Source organism: Microcebus murinus, chromosome 11, assembly GCF_040939455.1.
Source record: "Microcebus murinus isolate Inina chromosome 11, M.murinus_Inina_mat1.0, whole genome shotgun sequence".
Taxonomy (NCBI): Eukaryota; Metazoa; Chordata; class Mammalia; order Primates; family Cheirogaleidae; genus Microcebus; species Microcebus murinus.
This window is the reverse complement of record NC_134114.1, coordinates 70,708,155-70,728,161: the sequence shown is the minus strand read 5'-3', so window position 1 is coordinate 70,728,161 and position 20,007 is coordinate 70,708,155. Positions and strand designations below refer to the sequence as shown.

Here is a 20,007-nt window from a genome sequence, read left to right as displayed (position 1 = left end):
TAAATGAATTTGGTAAAGTCTCAGGATACAAAATAAATACACAGAAATCAGAGGCATTCATATACGCCAATGACACTAAAAGTGCGAACCAAATCAAAGACTCAATTCCCTTCAAAATAGCAACAAAGAAAATAAAGTACCTAGGAATATATTTAACTAAGGAAGTAAAAGACCTCTACAGGGAGAACTATGAAACACTGAAGAAGAAAATAGCAGAGGATGTAAACAGGTGGAAAAATATACCATGCTCATGGGTTGGCAGAATCAACATTGTTAAAATGTCTATACTACCCAAAGTGACCTACAGAGTCACTGCAATCCCTATCAAAATATCACCATCATTTTTCACAGATATAGAAAAAATAATTTTATGCTTTGTATGGAACCAGAGAAGACCCCATATAGCAAAATCAATCCTAGGCAATAAAAACAAAATAGGTGGTATCAATTTACCAGACTTCAAACTCTACTACAAGGCTATAGTAATTAAAATAGCTTGGGACTGGCACAAGAAAAGGGACATTAACCAGTGGAACAGAACAGAGAAACCAGATATAAAACCATCCTCATATAGCCAACTAATCTTCAACAAAGCAGACAAAAACATACACTGGGGAAAAGAATCCTTATTCAATAAATGGTGCTGGGAAAACTGGATAGCCACCTGTAGAAGACTGAAACAGGACCCACACCTTTCACCTCTCACAAAAATCAACTCATGCTGGGTAATAGACTTGAACATTAGGTGTGAGACTATTAGAATTATAGAGGAAAACGTTGGAAATACTCTTCTAGACATTGACTTAGGCAAAGAATTTATGAAGAAGACCCCAAAGGCAATCACAGCAGCAACAAAAATAAATAAATGGGACCTGATGAAATTAAAAAGCTTCTGCACAGCCAAAAAAACTGACACGAGAGCAAAGAGACAACCCACAGAATGGGAGAAAATTTTCGCAAGCTACACATCCGATAAAGGGCTGACAACTAGAATTTATTTAGAATTCAGGAAAATCAGCAAGAAAAAATCAAACAACCCTATCAAAAAGTGGGCAAAGGACATGAACAGAGATTTTTCAAAAGAAGACAGAATAATGGCCAACAAACTTATGAAAAAATGCTCAACATCTCTAATCATCAGGGAAATGCAAATCAAAACTGCAATGAGTTCTCACTTATCTCCAGTAAGAATGGCCTTTATCAAAAAAGTCCCCAAACAATAAATGTTGGCGTGGATGCAGAGAGATAGGAACACTCCTACACTACTGGTGGGACTGCAAACTAGTTCAACCTCTGTGGAAAGCAATATGGAGATACCTTAAAGCAATACATGTAGATCTACCATTTGATCCAGCAATTCCACTACTGGGTATCTACCCAAAAGTTCAAATGACACTCTACAAAAAAGATACCTGCACTCGAATGTTTATAGCAGCACAATTCACAATTGCGAAGATGTGGAAACATCCCAAGTGCCCATCAATACATGAGTGGATTAATAAAATGTGGTATATGTATACCATGGAGTACTATTCACCTTTAAGAAACAATGGTGATACAGCACCTCTTGTATTTTCCTGGATACAGCTGGAACCCATTCCACTAAGTATCTCAAGGATGGAAAAACAAGCACCACATGTACTCACCAGCAAATTGGTATCAACGGATCAACAACTAAGTGGACATATAAGAATAACATTTATTGGGTGTTGGACAGGTGGGAGGGGGGTGGAGAGGATGGGTATATACAAACATAGTGAGTGAGATGTGCAACATTTGGGGGATGGTCATGCTTGAATCTCTGACTCAAGGGAGGAGGGGGGACATGGGCAATATACATAACCTTAACATTTGTACCCCCATAATATGCTGAAATAAAAAAAATATATATGTACCTTAACTCTCCACTAAAAGGTCTAGAAGCAATGAAAACTCTAACACCCAGATTGTGATCTCTAACACAAGGTAGGACAAGAAATGTGTAAGGTGAACATGGAACTGTGCCAAAGCAAGCTCTCAAATACTACTGGAGGTGGGTCAAAAGGACACCAAACAACCTGAAGGGGCTTCCATTGGCCAAAGATGGGACAGTTTGAAGATTAATAAGTACAGTGAGTGCAAAGAATTTAAGCACAAATATATAAAAATCTATGCATTCATACCATATTAAAAAACAAACCAACCTAAATATCTCAGTCACCTTTAGAAGTTTCTAGGTCTAGGATGTTGTGATGTACCACCCAGATTCCCTTTCACGGATGAACAATTGCTTCTGCTAAAGAGAGCTGCCTTGCCCAACAATAGAGGCCCTATTCTGGGGGCAGCCCACAACTAATGGCCATCCAACACAAGGGTACAAAGGTCTGTTCCCCTCACCGGAACTGGAACACAGCTCTGAAGCAGCATACTACAGGGCGTCCCAAAAGTCATCATACAAAGGAAAAACTGGGAAATTGTAGCTAAATGTACCTTTATTTACAAAATATTCATTACAAAATTTTTCCTTTGTATGGAGACTTTTGGGACACCCAGTAGTTTGAGAAATACCCGTAAGACAGCCACAAAACGCAACTTCTCTTCTGCACAATCTTGATTCCTTCATTTTCTTTTGATTTCAACACTACTCCCTAATAAACCTCTTTCATGTTCATTTGCAATACTGCCCATCATCTAAGTTTAAAGATTACTTTAATATTTTCAACAAATACTATGTGCATATCCAGACTACGTAACTTTAATCATTACAGGTTAATCTATGAGAAAGGCAATGCAACATAATGATTAAAAATAGTTCCAAAAAGCTGTTCACGTTTGGGATTCAACATAACCAACACACCTATGCGCACAATTTCTCTGGAATACGGAGGAATGGATCAAATTATATCAACAAAGGCATTTAAATCAGCACTAACATTATTACTAGATACCTTGGTAGTAAAAATAAACTTTCTTTACTTCTCACCCAAACGTTAATTCCTGGAAACTTGAAGTGAACTGGAAAAATGACTCTTGGACACGTTATTATGGAGATGAAGAATGTTACTTTATCCCACAACTGAATCAAAACGGGGTATGAACCGAAAGTTCATTAGTAGTGGTAAGATAATTTAATGAATCGAGATCAGTATTTAAAACAACAAAGATTTACAAAGAGGCTTCAGAGTGCGTTTCACTTACTAAAGTACTGCTATATATATATATATATGTTTATATATATGTATGTATGTATATGCATGTGGTGTGCATGTGTGTATATGGGGTTTCACAATAAAATGTATTTCTTACTTTGCACCAGGGTAAAACATGTTTGAAAATGTCTCAGATTCTGCTCCCCAAGGCCTGCTGCACAGGAGGCAGTGGAGCGGTTGCGGGCCAGAGCCGGGCATCCCCTTCCTTGCCCCACTGTGTACTTACGAAGGAGTCGCTCACGACTAGCACCACATTGGGCACCCCGGCTGCTCCCCGCCTCTGTCCACCTTTCCTGGGGGCCGGGGCCGCCAGCGCCGAGGCTGCGACCACCGACACCCACAGCAGCAGCATCGCAGGTAGTGGTTCTGAGAGCCGGCCGCTGGGCCAGCCTCCCCGCTCGGGCCGGGGAGAGGAGGGCTGGGACGGAGAACAACTCCCAGAACTTGTAGCTTCGTTTCCATACAGTACCTCAGCGCTTCACCCGCAGAAATACAACTCCCAGCAGGCCCAGAGCACGCACATGCGCAAAGGAGGGGGAATCCCGGCCTTAACACACGTGAAAGACCTTTTAATCAAACACCGAGCGAAGCAAAAAAAAAAAACAACCCAGTCACTTCCAGTCACGTGAGTGCTGCCTGGGCAGTACGCATGCGCTCTCCAGATTTGGCGTTTGTAGAAGAGCAGCATCAGTTCCAGGTGAGTTCGGGTCTCTGTCGCTTTTGCAGAAGTTGGAGCCTAAAGGGAGTTGAAATAGTACTTAGAGAGAGAAAGGATCGGGGGCGGGGGCTGTTCATTTGGGGCCCGGCAAGCGGGGTTAAGTGTTCATCGAGAGCGTGAACTGGGCGATGATGAGGTGGCGGCGTGTCTGTCACTTAAGTTGGATAGGGCGGTTCCTTGTGTGGCTCCTGAGTGGACCGCCAGAGGTATCCAGGTGCGCGAGGGATACCTTGGAGCCCCTCGAATACCTTCCTGAAGGACATTTCTGGTCTGCCTCATTACCTCTTTTAGCCCGTGCAATGAGGATTTATTGTGCTCCCATGGGGTGAGGAGCGGGGCCTAGTAAGAAGTTTCAGGTTCTAGGCTGGGACAAGCTTAGATGTATTCCTTGCCTTCAGAATGTGTAGGAGAGAAATAGAACAGGCTCTCAGAGAAAGATTGGGCTGTATGATGTGATCAATTAATTGACGTAAGTTCAGAATACCATTGTTTTGCTGCAGAATAATCACCGGTCCCTTTTGATTGTTGAATTCCTTTGGAGAGTTCTAGAAGAAGCAGATTTCTGTCCCAGAGCCAAATTTCTTATTTCATCATCATAGTTTCAGGTATATAATTTGCATATCACATTTGTCATTTTAATATTTTGATAGGAAAAGGAGGACTTGTACTACTTATTTAACAGAAATCAACTTTTATTTATTTATTTTTTCTGGCTGTTCAATTATATTTTATTTTTATTTTTATTTATTTATTTTTATTTTAGTGTATTATGCGGGTACAACTATTAAGGTTACTTATATTGCCCATGCCCCCCTCCCCCATATCTGGCAGTGTTTTTTGCATAAAATGGTTGTAATAAGGGACAGAACTTATTTAATAATCACATGGCACTTAGCACGTGCTGAGGATTGTACTAAACATTTACTGAGCACCTACTGTGTGCCAGGCACTTTTACAGGGAATATTTTCCGTAATCCTCACTTTAACCATTTTGCAGGCAATAGAAAAACAGGTTTGGAGAGGTTAAATGACTGGCCTGAGATTACGCAGGGAGCCAGTTTGTGCCCTAACTCACTGAATACTCTGTCTGTAGTTAATTACAAAGTTTCATGACAATCTACCAAGCTTAATCTGTTGGTGAAGCAGAATTGTTAACCAAGCAGCATGCTAAAGATCTGTGGGAGCATATAAAAATATAAACAGTACTCTCTGTCCACAAGGAGCTTACATTTTAGGGAAACAAAAGCTAACATGCTTGAAGCACATAAGGGAATACAGGTGGATTCTCTCATGAACCAGATGTTTTCAAAATTTGCTTTGAGTTAATTTGGAATGTAGAACATATTTTACCATAGATACAATATTGACTGACAGATTCACAAAAATTATATTTATCTGTGGCATAGTACTGATTTTTTGAACTGTATTTACTCTCTATGGCCTTGTTTCCACAGGACATGTATTTTGATGACAGGAACACATCTTTTTATTCTTCTTTCTCCCTTTGGCACTGCTAGTGAGCAGTTGCGGCAGTGGATCGGAGCAGAAAATATTTTAGAGCCTCAGAGACATAGCACTGGAAAAATCTAAGAGACTTCTAGTCTTACTTCCTAGCTGACATTTAGTTTGTGCTACAACATTCTTGCTGAGTGGATTGTCTGGACTGTGCTTTTTTATCCCCAGTGGTGGGAAGCACTTCCATTGAGTACCCCATTTAACATTTGTATAAATCTAATTATTAAAGGTTCTTATTTTGAGCTGAAGTCAATTTTCCTCTACTTTTAACCATTGTTTAGTCCATTTTTCTTCCCTCTTACACAAATGATCTTTCCCTCTCGTCAGTCCTCCTCCCCATTTTCTTCAGCTAATTCTCATATCATTTCAGGTTTTTTTTTTTATTGTTTTAATCACTGTTTTTCTGAACATACATTTTTGCTGATCAGTAACTTATGCTATCAGAAAAGGTACTTTTGTGTGTGTATATGCACGTGTGTGTGTTGGAGAGGGTAGGGGATTTAGTTTGCATAGGCTGCCATAACAAAATACCACAGGTGGTTTAAGCAATAGGAATTTATTTTCTGATAATTCCAGAGGCTAGAAATCCCAGATCAAGGTGTTGGTAGGTTTGATTTCTTCTGAGACTTCCCCCCTTTGCTTGCAGATGGCCACTTTCTCACTGTGACCTCACATGGTCTTTCCTCTGTGCACGTGCATCTTTGTCTCTATATGTGTCCAGGTTTCTTCTTTTAAAGATGACAGATTGGATTAAAGCTCACACATATGACCTCCTTTAACCTTTTTTTTTTTTTTTTTACCTCTAAAGGCCCTATCGCCAATACTGTCATTTTCTGAGGTACTAGGGGTTAGGGCTTTAACATATGAATTTTTTGGGGGAACGTAATTTATCCCATAACCGGCTCCATTACATACATGTATGTTTAAGTCATCAGTTAAAGATTTCTGAGTTAGGGATTGTTTGCTTTAGTGAAATATTCTGTTATTCAGAAAGATTGTTAATTGAAGTCTTGGTTTGAGTTTTGATTCACTGTAGTTCTTTTAATGTTCAAAATACCAGCAGCACTATATTTTGCATTAGGAAAAGGAGACTTACGTCTAGTTTGTGACTGTGTAGAATAAATTCAATATTGTTTTCACATCTACATTTTACCAGACACTGTAGGGAAGAAAAGAAAGAACTAGAAATAATTTCTGCTACCAAGCAACTTCCAGTCTAGTTTTGGGAGACACATAGACATAAACACTTGTAAGTTTAATAATAACATAAAAGGAATCAAAAAGTATAGTTAATTGCCAAATAAACAAAAACCAGAAACCAAAATATCCAAATTGTACTTCTGAGAATACTAATGTGCTTCAAAATGTTAACTGGTTTTCACTGAAATGAATGTTCCATGATCACGGAAGTTTCAGAATGGCTAGTTTAAATTATTTTGGGGTCCTTACTATAGGACTTCTCAGAGGCTTTAAAATAATAATATACATTGCGACTTTGAAAGAGTGAGATACAGTGTACAGTATTCACAAGTGTTCTGGACCATTTGTTAACAATCTAAGCATGCTAATATTTCTTGGAATACATTTTTGGAAATGCTAGTGTAGATAATAAAGGTTATAAATTCAGACTAGTGTGAGATTGGTTTAAGAGGGCTATATGCTTGACACATGAACTTGGTCTTGAATTATTTGTAGCATGTGAGTAGAAAGAAGTGAGAGTGGACAGGCTAAATGGTGGAAACAAAGGTGTATAGATAGAAAACTCTGGGGGGCCAGGCATGGTGGCTTATACCTATGATGCCAGCACTTTGGATGCCAAGGTGGCAGGATCACTTGGGGTTCAGCCTGGGAACATATTGAGATTCCCCATCTCTACAAAAAAAAAAAAAAAAAAAGAAAAGAAAACTACTAACTCTGGGTGATGATGAAAAAAAATAATGTGGGTTAATATTGAAACACTGTTAATGTTTACCTTTTGGTAGAAAGCTTTGGAAGCTGAAAGATTATTAGCTGCTTATTGAATACATATTACTCAGTAAATGTTGGGTATATAACAATCTCCAAAGGTGTAAGACCTGTGTTTAAGGATTTGTTGAATTGGGGGACAGGACATATCTATATAGAATAATAAAAAAATGCTCAGTTCTAATTGAGTAGCTCAGCTAGTAAGTGGATCGGAGGAGAGAGTGATCCCTGTTGCAGGCTTTACTCTGGTATTCATGTTGTGTAGTAACTAATTTGAAGAAGATACTCAGGTTTGATGATAGCTGCCTTTTGAGGAATATAGGTGCTTCTTGACTTACAGTGGGGTTACATCCTGATAAACTCATTTTAAGTTGAGAATATTGTAAGTAGAAAATGCATTTAATATCCTGACAAACCTGTAGTAAAGTCAAAAAAATCATTCATTAGTTGGGGACCATCTGTTTAGGTAAGGTTATTTCTTATGAGAGCAAGGAGAGATGTTGCTTAGGGCTGCGGTCCTCGACCTCGGGCTGTGGGCCGACTGCCTGAGCTCCCCCCCCACACCACCTCGTGGAAAAATTGTCTTCCGTGAAACTGGTCCCTGGTGCCAAAAAGCTTGGGGACTGCTGGTATAGAGGGTTGGGGATTTGAATATGTAGAGAATATTTATAATAATCATTGAGTTATTGCACTAGTCATTTTAGGAATGGCAAGAAAGTAGTGAATTTGACTGAGAGAATAACAGTAGAAAAGGAGAACAAAATTGATATACATTGTGAATGTAGAAATAGTTGATCTTCTTTTTTGACTCAATTTTTTTATGTTGACATCAATGTATTTTGAGTTTCTGAAATATTTTTTCAGAATCTTTCTGATCTCTTACAGAAGTTTCCTTTTATCGCCTGAGGCTATAGTTGAGAGCATTCAGAAATTTGGAGATGAAGATTAGTGTCTCTGTGGGAAAGAAAAAAATACTAAAAATTGTACATAAATATTTCTTATGTTTCAAAGTGTGATTTATAAAAATTGAATTGAACTGATGTATTAAAAAGTTCAGGTTTTAGGTAGTGGATGTTATCCCTTTTATGTGACTATCTCATATTTTTATTTAATTTAGATGGAAAACGGTTAAGGAACAATCTGAAATTCAATTTAGAAAGAAGATAGAAGTGATAATAGGTAAAGGTAAGTGTCTGGAATGCTAAGTGATAAGTAATTGGAGTGTATTTTTACTTAATGATTGTTTTTACCAATTCCTTTAGGAAGAAAGATTTAATAGTATAGACTTTTTTATATCAGACTATGGGTTATCACAGAATACCTTTAGACTTGTTATTAGATTTAAAGATATAATTTTTTTTCTTTCTTAAAATTAACTTCCATGTCATTATCATTACTATTATTATTATTATTATTTTTTTAGTTGCAGCAAGTGGTATGTACATTACTATTATTAATATTGTTTTTGCTTTGTGGAATCTTTGTATGAGCATAATGGAATATAGCTTAAGGTTCTGTATCTTCAGCTGGGGACAGCAGGACACATCAATTCATTTACCTGTATCCGTTAGCTTTGAAGGATGTCATTGTGTTTATGGCATGAGTGTCACTTTCTATTAGGTCATTAAATATGAAATGTCTGATTTCGAATCAAAAGTGTATTATATCTCAAATAAGAATATATCAGTATATATAATTATATATACTGATTTTATAATTATATTATAATATATTATATATACTGATTATAATATAATATAATTATGATTATATTATACTGATTATAATATAATATAATTATATATATATAATTATATTATAATCAGTATATGTCATTATCAGTATAGATAATCAAAGTATGCACCTAAACTGTTGATACAGTTTTGCCATCTGGTAGCTTGTTTATGCCAGCAGCAAAGCATCCTGGAGAGCGAGTGGTGATTAAATTGCGAAAGGCAGTTTTCCACAGCTTGTTGAGCATTTAATATTTTTCCTTCAAAGAAGTGGTCCAAAGCCTGGAAGAAGTGGTAGTTGGTGCAAGGTCTGGTGAATACAGTGGATAGCAGTTTCCAAGTCCAGCTTCTATGGTTTGAGTAGCCTTGTTTGTGCAACATGTGGTCAAGTGTCTTGCAAAAGGATTGGCCTATCTCTGTGGACTAATCTCGGCTGCTTAATCGCGGGCATCCTCCTCATTTTGTCCAATTGGTTGCAGTAGACATCTGCTATCATTGATTGATCAGGTTTCCTGAAGCTGTAGTGGATAATGCCAGCACTGGACCACTAAACAGACACCATTAGCTTTTTTTCCCCCCAGCATATTATAGGGGTACAAATGTTTAGGTTACATATATTGCCTTTGTTATTAGATTATTTTCATGAATATTCAGTTTTGGACTATGTTTTGGCACTTAATCTTTGTCAGGTCATTGTGTCGAGCACTTGTGATTGTCAAAAAGAATCCCCTTTTCATCACATGTAACAATCTGGTGTAAACATGGTTGGCCTTTATGTCATGACAGCAAGGAAAGGCAAGCTTCAAAACAATTTCTCTTCTGATGCTCGTTTAATTCATGTACCCATGTATCCAGCTTCTTTACCTTGCCCATTTCTTTCAAATGGTCTAATATTGTTGGAATAGTAATGTCAAACCTTGCTGCTAATTCACACATAGGTTGAGATGGATTCATTTCCACCACAGCTTTCAGCTCTTCATTATCCACCTTGGTCTCAGGTTGCCCACATGGCTCATTTTCAGTTAAACTCACCAGAATGGAACTTCTCAAACCATCCAAGTACTGTGTGTTCATTAGCCACATCCTTCCCAAACACTTCATTGATATTTTGAGCTGTCTGCCTAGCATTGGTTCCAAGATGGAACTCATATTCGAAAATAACACGAATTTTTAACTTACCCATAGTTTCACAAAAAGTGCTCAAAAAAAAAAAAAAAATTGAAAGATAATCACAAGCCAAATCAGCTGTTTGAAAGAATGAGGATGTATCTTCACAATAAAAATTTAAAAAAAGTGTCAAAATGAAATGTCAGAGATATCAACTATTAAACTTAGTACTTAAGGAAATCAGACATTTCATACTTAATAGCCTAATACCCTCAGTAAGTACAGTTCTTGCTACCCAATTTATGTTGTATGAGAACCTTTCAGGTTGGGCTGGGCATGGTGGCTCATGCCTGTAATCCTGGCACTCTGGGAGGCTGAGGCAGGTGAATCGTTCAAGGTCAGGAGTTCGAAACCAGCCTGAGCAAGAGTGAGACCCCGTCTCTACTAAGAATAGAAAAGAAATTAATTGGCCAACTAAAAAAAAAAATCTATAGAAAAAAAAATTAGCCAGGCATGTTGGTGCATGCTTGTAGTCCCAGCTAATCAGGAGGCTGAGACAGATGAATTGCTTGAGCCCAGGAGTTTGAGGTTGCTGTGAGCTAGGCTGATGCCACAGCACTGTAGGCCTGGGCAACAGAGTAAGACTCTGTCTTAAAAAAAAAAAAAAGAACCTTTCAGGTTGGTAGTAGAAGTGAAAGTGTGCAAAGTGAATGTTCCTATTTTAAAAAATCAGTTGAGATTGAGCACAAAAATGGGAGGAGAGGTATAAGGGGAAATTAATAGGATTTGTAGAAGAATATTAAAAATACTTGGGCCAGGTACGATGGTCAACACCTATAGGTCCAGCAGTTTGGGAGGCAGAGGTGGAAGGATTGCTTAAGGCCAGGAGTTTGAGGCCAGCCTGGGTAACATAGTGAGACCCTGTCTTTACAAAAAATAAAAAAATCAGCTGGGCATGGTGGTATATGCCTGTAGTCCCAGCTACTTGGGAGGCTGAGGAAGGAGGATTGCATGATCCCAGGAGTTTGAGGTTACAGTGATCTATGAGCCACTGTACTCCAGCCTGGGTGACAGAACAAGACCCCATCTCCCCCCCCCCAAATAAAGACACTTGAAAGACAGCTAGATCTTTTTTGAAATGTTAGAAATGCTTAAAATTGAGAGAAGTATCCAAAATAAATGAATGTGGGATTACATGGAATAATTTTGGGTAATAGGTTTTTATTCTGTGAAAGAAAATGGGTTTGAATGGTACCTAGTAGATGATTAGACCGCAATAAAGGTTTGTTTAGGAAACTAATGATCCTCTCCTTTTTGCCTTAAAAAAAAAAGAGGAAGTAGTAGTTTTCAGGGCTAGAAAGGGTCATCATTTTAAAAATTAACTTCCTGAAACTTATATACACATACATATATGTGTGTATGCATGTGTATAGATACATGTGCAACCATATATGTATACATAAGTATATAAATACATGCTGGGTGAAGAGAAAATGCCTCCATGTTAGCCTATTATTCTAATCTTGCGTCAAATGAAGAAAGAATAGGAAGAGAAGAACAGAGAATTCTACTGCAGCATGAGGAATTATATTAATTACACATGGAGATGTATAGATGTGGAAGGATATTGAGTATTAGAATTGATTACCAAGAGAAAATGGAGTTTGTTTCTTCAACTTTAAAATACAGTGGTCTTTAAAAATAACCTGCTTAGAAGTTTTAATGGCTCCTTATTTGCTGTGGTATTTAAGTCCAAATTTGTCTATCTGACTTTTAAGATCTGTACTCTGAGGCTCTGCCCAACCTAATTTTCTTACCTACCCAACCTAATTTTTGTTCTTTAATAAATCCCTTCTGATGCTTTTAGCCTGTTTGGGTGTTTTTTTTTTTTTTTTTTTTTTTTGCATTTTTCTATACTTGCCACACTCATTCCTGTCGCTCTCACTTTGCTAGTGCAATTGCCTCTGAGTAGAGTAATTTTCCTTCTCTCTTGTCTTCATTTAGTAGCTGTTAATTATATTACACCACACCTTTTCTTCTCTGAAATCCTCTTGTACTTTCTTTCATTATCCTTAGTTGAGCATTTGATTCTGAATTACTTACATGTCTTATGTCTTTCTCTTGATTATGTTCTTTAGAACAGGGATTTTTTTTCTATTTTATGTCATGTGCAGTGAGTAGCTTGGGAGCTGCATGTAGTTTTAGTGCTGATTGGTTTTGCCTTGTTTATAATGTGCCCACTTAATTGTCCAGTGGCAGGAGAGATGGTGATCTTTCTTCTGGAATGGTTGGTATCTTCTGTTGTTTGTTTTTAATTTTGTCTTACCTTGAAACTGTTTCTGTTCTTTTTTAACTTGGACATCTTTTGATTTTTTTACTGGAGTGTCTCTTTATTGTTTATTTAAAAAACTTTTTTGTTTTTTTCTCTAGAGTGTGAGTCTTCATCTCTTTTTATTGATCTAGATTGGTTGTCCTCATTATTAATGTTGTCTTCTTTTTAGTCTGCAGGTTTTCTTTACTGACGGTAACTGGTTTGAGAAAATTTGATGTGAAATTAGCATTGAAATTTGTTACGTACTCCAATTAGAATTTGTAGACTGCAAAAAATCCTTCTGAAGTTTTCACCTATAAATTTGTATCAAGATAATTTCAGGTAAGGTAGTAGTTTCTAAAATAAGAGCATATGAAATATATTGCTTTAAATTATGTAATTATTGTAACTAGGCAAAAGAGTTATTTTTCTGCCTATTTGGGGAATCTGGTTCTAGCTGTAGATAAACTGATTTTATGATATCTTAACTTTTAGATTATTTTGAATGCCAAATTTTTTAAGTCTTTTTAAATCTCTAGTTTCACAAATTTCTTTGGCCTTGTACTTCCATGTCAGGCTTTTTTTGGATATAAAGGACTGTCAGTTTACTATGCTAATGATCTATCTTTTTTAGTTCATTTTGCTGCTTTGAACATCTGTAGTCAGTAACCACTTATTTACCTAGCTTTGTTTTACTTCCTAATGAGATTAGAGTGAATGGAGATGGCAGAAAATACAAATTTTTTTTCAGAATTGAATTGTGATTGAATTTGACTTGTTTACTGGTAAACCACAGTAAGTTGCAAAATCCTAAAGTATGCTAATTTATTTAAATTAATGTATCTTAAGATTAAATGAAATTAATTAAAATATCTTTTTATGGCTGAAATTAGTGTATAATTCTTTTGCATATGCATTGCTTCCATTCAAATTTAAACATTGCATTTATCTCTCTTCAGAGAAAGTATAGGTAACAATTTTATAATAATCCTTACTGTGAAGAAAGTTAATATCCTGATTTGTATTTTATAGAAACTAGCATTAAAACAGAATGCTTTCTTACACTCTATCCCATCATAGTTACTAAACTTATTTGTGTTAGTGTTTTGCTCTGTGACTTGGGCTTATTCTACTGGATTTTTCTTAGTATAGAATTGCATTGAGATTGGTATGTGTTCTGGGTCCTGGTCCATAAGATCATCTGTGTTTTAGCCAAATATATGGAGAGTGAGTGTAATTCAAATACAACTCAGTTTCAATACATATTTATCGATCATCTATAATTTGTCAGGTACTAGGTCTTGGGGATGAGTTAGTGGGAACAAAACCCCAAAGTCCTTGCCTACATGGAATTTACATTCTGGTGTGTTTGGGACACAGATGATAAATAAGATAAATAAGTAGAATATATAGTATTCTAGAAGTGATAAGTGTTTTGAAGAAAAATAAAGCAAGGGAAGGAGTTCAGGGAATATTAGGTATTTGGAAGTAAGGGATAGAACAACTAAAATTTTAAATGCTGTGTCTAAGGAAGGGACATTTGGGTAAAAATTTGAAGAGGTAAGGGAATAAGCTGTGTGTATTCTAGGGGAAAGATTGCTCCAAATAGAATGAATCTTTCCCTTTTCAGATTTCTTTTTCAGATGGTTAAGTTTATTGGAACCATTACAGTTAGGTAGGTACTATTATAGGTTCACTCAGTCTTTTTGCCTTAACAGAATGTCCAGCAAAGAAGTGAAGACTGCTCTAAAAAGTGCTAGAGATGCAATCAGAAACAAAGAATACAAAGAAGCTTTGAAACATTGTAAGGTAACCAATATTTTTTCTTCCACAATAAAAGTATGTTATCCATTTATAAGCATTATTGATTTGTAATATGAGAGTTATTTACTTTCCAAATGCAGCAAAAGTGCTAAGTCGAACAATTAGAGTGACTGAACTAATTAATAACCCCCAATTAGCAGGATAAACTATTTCTGCTACAATTTTGTCTTTCTCTGTATTGGTAATTTACCAAAGCTAAGTTTTTAAAACATGAATATACCATAGGTGTCTTTTGATGGTTGTATAATGGAATGATACTGTATCTTAAAGTTTTCATTCTTTAATGGTATGTTGACATTCTAATTCTATTTGGTTTGTGGATGGGAAAATCAAGATTCTAAAGCTCTTTTGTATTATGATGGGAATGTTTCCATTCAGAGGAAGAAATTGAATGCACAGGAGAGACAGAGGGTAGTGGTAGGAGTGAAGTCATCCGTAGGTGAGAGATGAGGAGATCCAGAGCTCTAACTCTTCCTCATTCATAGCAGGAGAGAAGATAGGTGCAGATCTATATACAGTGTCAAGTTTCTAGATTTGGTGGTGGGAAGGTAAGAGCATTCTTCTCCAGTGGCTTCTATTTTCTTGGTGAAGTATAAGCTAAGACTGGCTGAGGACTTGTATAGGAGGTTAGAGACGAAAGAAGATATGAAATAGTTATTTATTGAAAACAAACGTACTAGTAAGGATTGGAAAGATTGGCAGGCCTGGTGATTGCCCACTTAAAGTTTCAGGTTATTAAGGTGAAATCAGTGAACTCAGCTGTAGTTTTCTCCCTTCATATTCACTTCTTAGATTTGGAAATGGGCATGAAGAGGTTCAACTATGGATGGTGAGAAAGATAAGAGGAAAGAGGCAAAGGAGTTGAGGATGTTTGGACAAGGGAGTGATGACAGTGATGGGTCATGGAGTCTAAGCTGGGTAAGAAGGGATGAGAAATGGGCTGGTAGGTAGTCAAAAAAGAGGGTGGCATTAAAAACTGGAGATATCAGAGCTTAAAGAATTGTTACCTGGGACTGTTGTAGTAATTGAATTTGGAGGATAAGAGAAGAGCAGAATCATACCTTGTTAGAAATTCAGATTTTGGATGGCTGAGTAGTGTGAAGGTTAAGTAACTGAGAGGCCATGGTGTTCCATAGGATATCACCGTGAATGTTAGAATGAATACAGATATCAAGATGGAGAAGAAGGATACAACATTTTGAAGGAAAGGGATGCTCCTAAGAAGTTTGGTAGATGGTAAGCAAGAAGGAGGATGTTTTCAGTATTATCGTTGGATGGCTTGAGCTTCAGTGATAGTGGGGTTTTTCAAGGAGAGGGGGCAGAAGAGGAATGTAAGTGACAGTGTGAGTCAGGAGAACACCTTTCTCACTTCCTGGTCCTGTGGTGTGTGGGATACAAGGGAAAAGAAGTCAGCTGTAGCATGTAAGATCTATAGGGGAATTTGCCAAGTTTTATTTGAGGCAGAACTTGTTGCAGTTAAAAGAAAGGTTGAAAATATGAAGGGAATTTAGCTGATTCAGATTGTTAAGCCCAAAGGACACAATGAAGAATTTAGGAGAATGGTAGGAAGGGAATTGGGTAAGATTGGGATGTATACACAGCAATATGAGGATGAGAGTCTAGGAGTAAAGGATGCCCTTGTGAGGTTTAGGTTTCTAGAGGTGACTGAGCCCAGCAGGGTTGTGAGACCATGACTGTACTAATCCTGATATAGAAGAAGCTGAGCAGTCTGTTCATATATGGAGCATTTTGGGGTTGGATGGCAAGAAGGGGAGACTTATTTAACTAATGTGTATCTGAGTGTTTCTATTATTATATATAGCAGTACCATAGCCATCTTCTCTCTGTAGGTTTTCTGTAAAATTCAGATATAAATTCCACCAGTTAGCTCATAGTTTATACTGGAGAGACCAACTATAAAACACAAATGGATAACTAATCAGTTACAAATGCCTGATTACTTATGTGTATTAATTCAGAATGTTGATTGAGACTAAATTAATTTTTTAATAAAGAAATGTTGCATTTTAGTGTATTTGCTGTGGTTTTGTCAGATCATTACCATGTCTACCTGTGGGGATTTATAACTTGGTATGAACATGCCTTCAGGGCAGCCTTCTTTGGTTTGTGCAGAGTTAGGTACTTTTTTCTCTGTATTCTCTCAGAACCTCATACCAGCTTTCACCATGTTGTTGTAACTATTTCCTTAAAAATCTGTTTTAGATTCTGAAAACCTGGTCATCAGGCAGTTAGATATTCAGTACTTACTAATTGCTGGTTGAGTATGGCATTTATCAGCAATTATGTGCCAGCCGTTGTACTTGGTATTGGGAACATAAGCATTAATAAGGCCCTAGAGTTTAGAGCTTGACTTTGGTAGTTACCTCATTGTTGTGTTGTTGAAACTGCAAGGGTTTGGTCTAGGTCCATTGCTTGTTACACAAAGATCCCATTAGTGAGACAACAAGGATGGCCAAGGAAGAAAGGAATCTTTTATTATGGCAGATGTCTTGTTGGGAGAATGGGAGAAGCTGCCTTAAATTTGTCTCTCTGACTAACAGAGATCATGGGCTTTTAAAGGAGGGGCCCACATGCCTTGGGGCAGATTGTGATGTAACTAACAAGGGGCTACATGCATGGATGGGGGCAGGTTGTGGGAGATTGTGAATCTTGGAATCAGGAAATCTACCCAGGAGCCTTCAGAATCTCAGCTCCTTTTTCTTTCAGAAAAGCCACCATTTCTGGGAAACAACTCAAAAGGTCAAGTAGTTAGTTAAAGGAGAGGATTATTAAAAAAAATGTATAGGGGTTATTGAAATTTGTTCATAGAGCCAGTTACAGTTGTGGTTTAGGAGGAGCATTATTGAGTATGCCAAAGTCAAAATGTAGAGACGAATCTCTAAATTTAACATTTTATTTTGGGAAGCAAGAATTGCAATTTGGGGAATACATGTAGCCTTGGTGGTCTTTTGTTTGTCTGTAAGAACAAAGAGAATGTTAGGAGTTTTTTATTAGAAGGAGAATTGTTGTATATTGTTTTAAAGAACAAATCTAGCTTGATACTAGAGAAGCTTTTGGGAGCTGGCAAGCTCTGATTGGTGCGATGGCAGTAGGTAAAACCAGTCTTAGCTGCAGGCCATTTCAGCAGCTACTAGGTAAAACTGGTTTCAGTGTACAGCAGACTGTTTCAGCAGCTGAGCTGGTGGAAAATTTAATTCTTGGAGAGTAGGTGCTATGTGCCCTGAGTACTTTTTCCTGTTGGCCCTTCAGCTCTGATTTAGTTGGGTATGACAAGAATGACCCAATTTGTATAATCAGTGTTCACAGATAGAATGGAACTTTTGTTGTATATTGGTGACAGATTGCTAGAAGTGTTATGTGGATGAGCATAAGCCTAATAATTTGATTGGTTCAACTCGTGGAAATGTCTTATTTTCTCTAGAATATGTACAACCCTTACTAAGAGTCAAATTTCATTTTAGCTACTAGTTATGTTTTCCTTTCTGTAGAACATACTTAACTTTCTGTTTCAAGCTATTTTATTTTACTTTAGCAAGTAACCGTTATTTCTGAAAGCAGTATCTCTACATGTAATTTTTATTCCAGTTGGCAAGTGTTGTTTAAACATTCATAACCACTGTTTATTTCGAACATATTTGATATAGTCACATTGAGGTGAATCTATTTTCCTAGCCTATAATTTTAGTGAAAAATTCATCTGTCTCACATGGGGAAACTATCATGGTGAAGGAAAATAAGAGAGTTGGATGAAGTGAAATGAGATGGAGAACAATTTTGTGAGTTACAATCAATAGCATCGGTGGAGGCAAGGCAGAATGGTTGGGTAGTTTCTGTTCTTTTTATATCTAGTATTTGCAAAGAGCTGGGAGAGGAATATGATGAAGGTATGAGGATTATTTGGGTAGCTTTTTAAAAGTACACTTCAAATTTCAAACCCCTTACAATCACTGATACAGTCCAACCCTCTCTTTCTTTGAGAAAACTGAAAACAGAGAAGTTAAGTGGTGTTCTGAAGGCTGCTCAGTTAGGGGTAGATGTAGATTTCCTGACTCTTAGATAGACTGTCTTTTTGTTATTGTTTGTTCATTTACTTACAAAAGTTAACGACTTACTCTTTTAATTTTTTTTAACAGACAGTGTTAAAACAAGAGAAAAATAACTATAATGCCTGGGTTTTTATTGGTGTTGCCGCAGCTGAGCTAGAACAACCTGACCAGGCCCAGGGTGCCTATAAGAAAGCTGCTGAACTAGAGCCAGACCAATTACTAGCTTGGCAGGTATGTAGAAATTTTTTTCCCTTATATTATGGGGAAAGTATTTTTGTTTGTTTTTCAAAATATAGGTAAGAGCATTAAAATATGCATTTAAACCTACATTTGCCCTGTATAAGAAAAAATTTAAATTTATTGGTCTTCTAAACCTAAAAATTGGTTTTAAAAAAAGTAGTACCAAGGATGTTCTTTACCACTGTTTAACATGTTAACTAATGGATTATTTCTAAATAAGAGTACTCAAATTGAAATAATTATGTAAACAGCCAGCTTAATTATATATGCATATAAAGATTTTTCAAAAATATTCTTTATACTTACATGAGGAACAAGAAATGTATGTTAATATGTTTTCTAAAAGTAAGATAATATGAAAGTGTTCTGTTTTCTGTCTTTGAGTACAAGTTAAATTCTTTTTTCTTACTTAATGGTCTTAATGTTTTTTAATTGGATTCTCCAACTTTTTTATATTTAATAACTTTAATTTGTTTCATATCTTAATGAAATCTTTGAAACTGATTAATAAGAGATAGTAGGCTCTGGAGAGTGTGGACCTGTTTGTCTCAGGTTCACATGAATAAGCACTTGAGTGAGAATATCTGGCAACACACCTAGAGAAATGGCAGCTTCTATAAGGAAATGATTGGTTTAGGGTATTTGGATTTTTTTTTTTGTCTGACAATATCATAAAAGTAGTGTCATATAGAATAGGTCTTAAAATTCAGTCTTATCCCCACACCCACACTATGGTAGCTAGTTAGAGATAATGGGTATGCTAATTAGCTTTACAGTGGTGGTCATTTCACAATGTATATACATATAACAAAACATCAAGATGTATACCTTAAATATGTACAATTTCATATGTCAATGACACCTCAATAAAGTTGTTTAAAAAACATGTTGAAATTTTAAAAAAGGACTGTCACATGGACATTTTTCTGGCCCACTGGGTGTTTTTGCCGCTGCTGCCTGTCCTGCTTAGCAGCTGACTCGTCCTGGGCCCACAGTGGCATGTGTAGAATGTGTGCCGCACTCTCCAACCGTCTGAGGGACAGTGAACTGGCCCCCTGTTTAAAAAGTTTGAAGACCCCTGTCCTAGAGGGTGAGATTGTACAATAACCACTAAAAATGTTTTTTATTGTGAAACACTTCAACTATATTTTCAAAAGTAAAAAAAATGGTTTAATGAACTCCTTTCTGCCTGTCACCGAGATTCAACAAAATTCCACTTTACCTATTCCCTCCTACCCCCAATTGGAGGGCAGTCTCAGACATATCATTTCATCTGTAAATTATAGTAATCTTTTATCAGAAATAATCTGAATAGATTATTACAGTATTTAGCAAAATA

General features: G+C 36.7%; 2 protein-coding genes across 4 annotated transcripts in view; one reads left to right on the top strand and one right to left on the bottom strand.

Moving 5' to 3' along the window:
* ARSK (arylsulfatase family member K) overlaps nucleotides 1-3,683 on the bottom strand; it is a 31,358-nt gene extending 27,675 nt beyond the window's left edge. For both annotated transcript variants that reach the window (XM_012774007.3, XM_076008196.1), the window contains exon 1: nucleotides 3,415-3,683. In XM_012774007.3, coding sequence (XP_012629461.2) covers nucleotides 3,415-3,540 — 126 coding nt within the window. In that variant the 5' untranslated portion in view covers nucleotides 3,541-3,683. The remainder of the gene's footprint in view (nucleotides 1-3,414) is intronic.
* Nucleotides 3,684-3,807: 124 nt separating this feature from the next.
* The window catches only part of SKIC3 (SKI3 subunit of superkiller complex), an 86,161-nt gene continuing 69,961 nt past the window's right edge, over nucleotides 3,808-20,007 (top strand). The window contains exons 1-6 of one of the 2 annotated variants that reach the window (XM_076008195.1): nucleotides 3,808-3,885; nucleotides 4,407-4,511; nucleotides 8,504-8,571; nucleotides 12,728-12,879; nucleotides 14,256-14,346; nucleotides 18,516-18,659. In XM_076008195.1, coding sequence (XP_075864310.1) covers nucleotides 14,257-14,346; nucleotides 18,516-18,659 — 234 coding nt within the window. In that variant the 5' untranslated portion in view covers nucleotides 3,808-3,885; nucleotides 4,407-4,511; nucleotides 8,504-8,571; nucleotides 12,728-12,879; nucleotide 14,256. The remainder of the gene's footprint in view (nucleotides 3,886-4,406; nucleotides 4,512-8,503; nucleotides 8,572-12,727; nucleotides 12,880-14,255; nucleotides 14,347-18,515; nucleotides 18,660-20,007) is intronic. The other variant, XM_020290175.2, reaches the window with a different exon arrangement.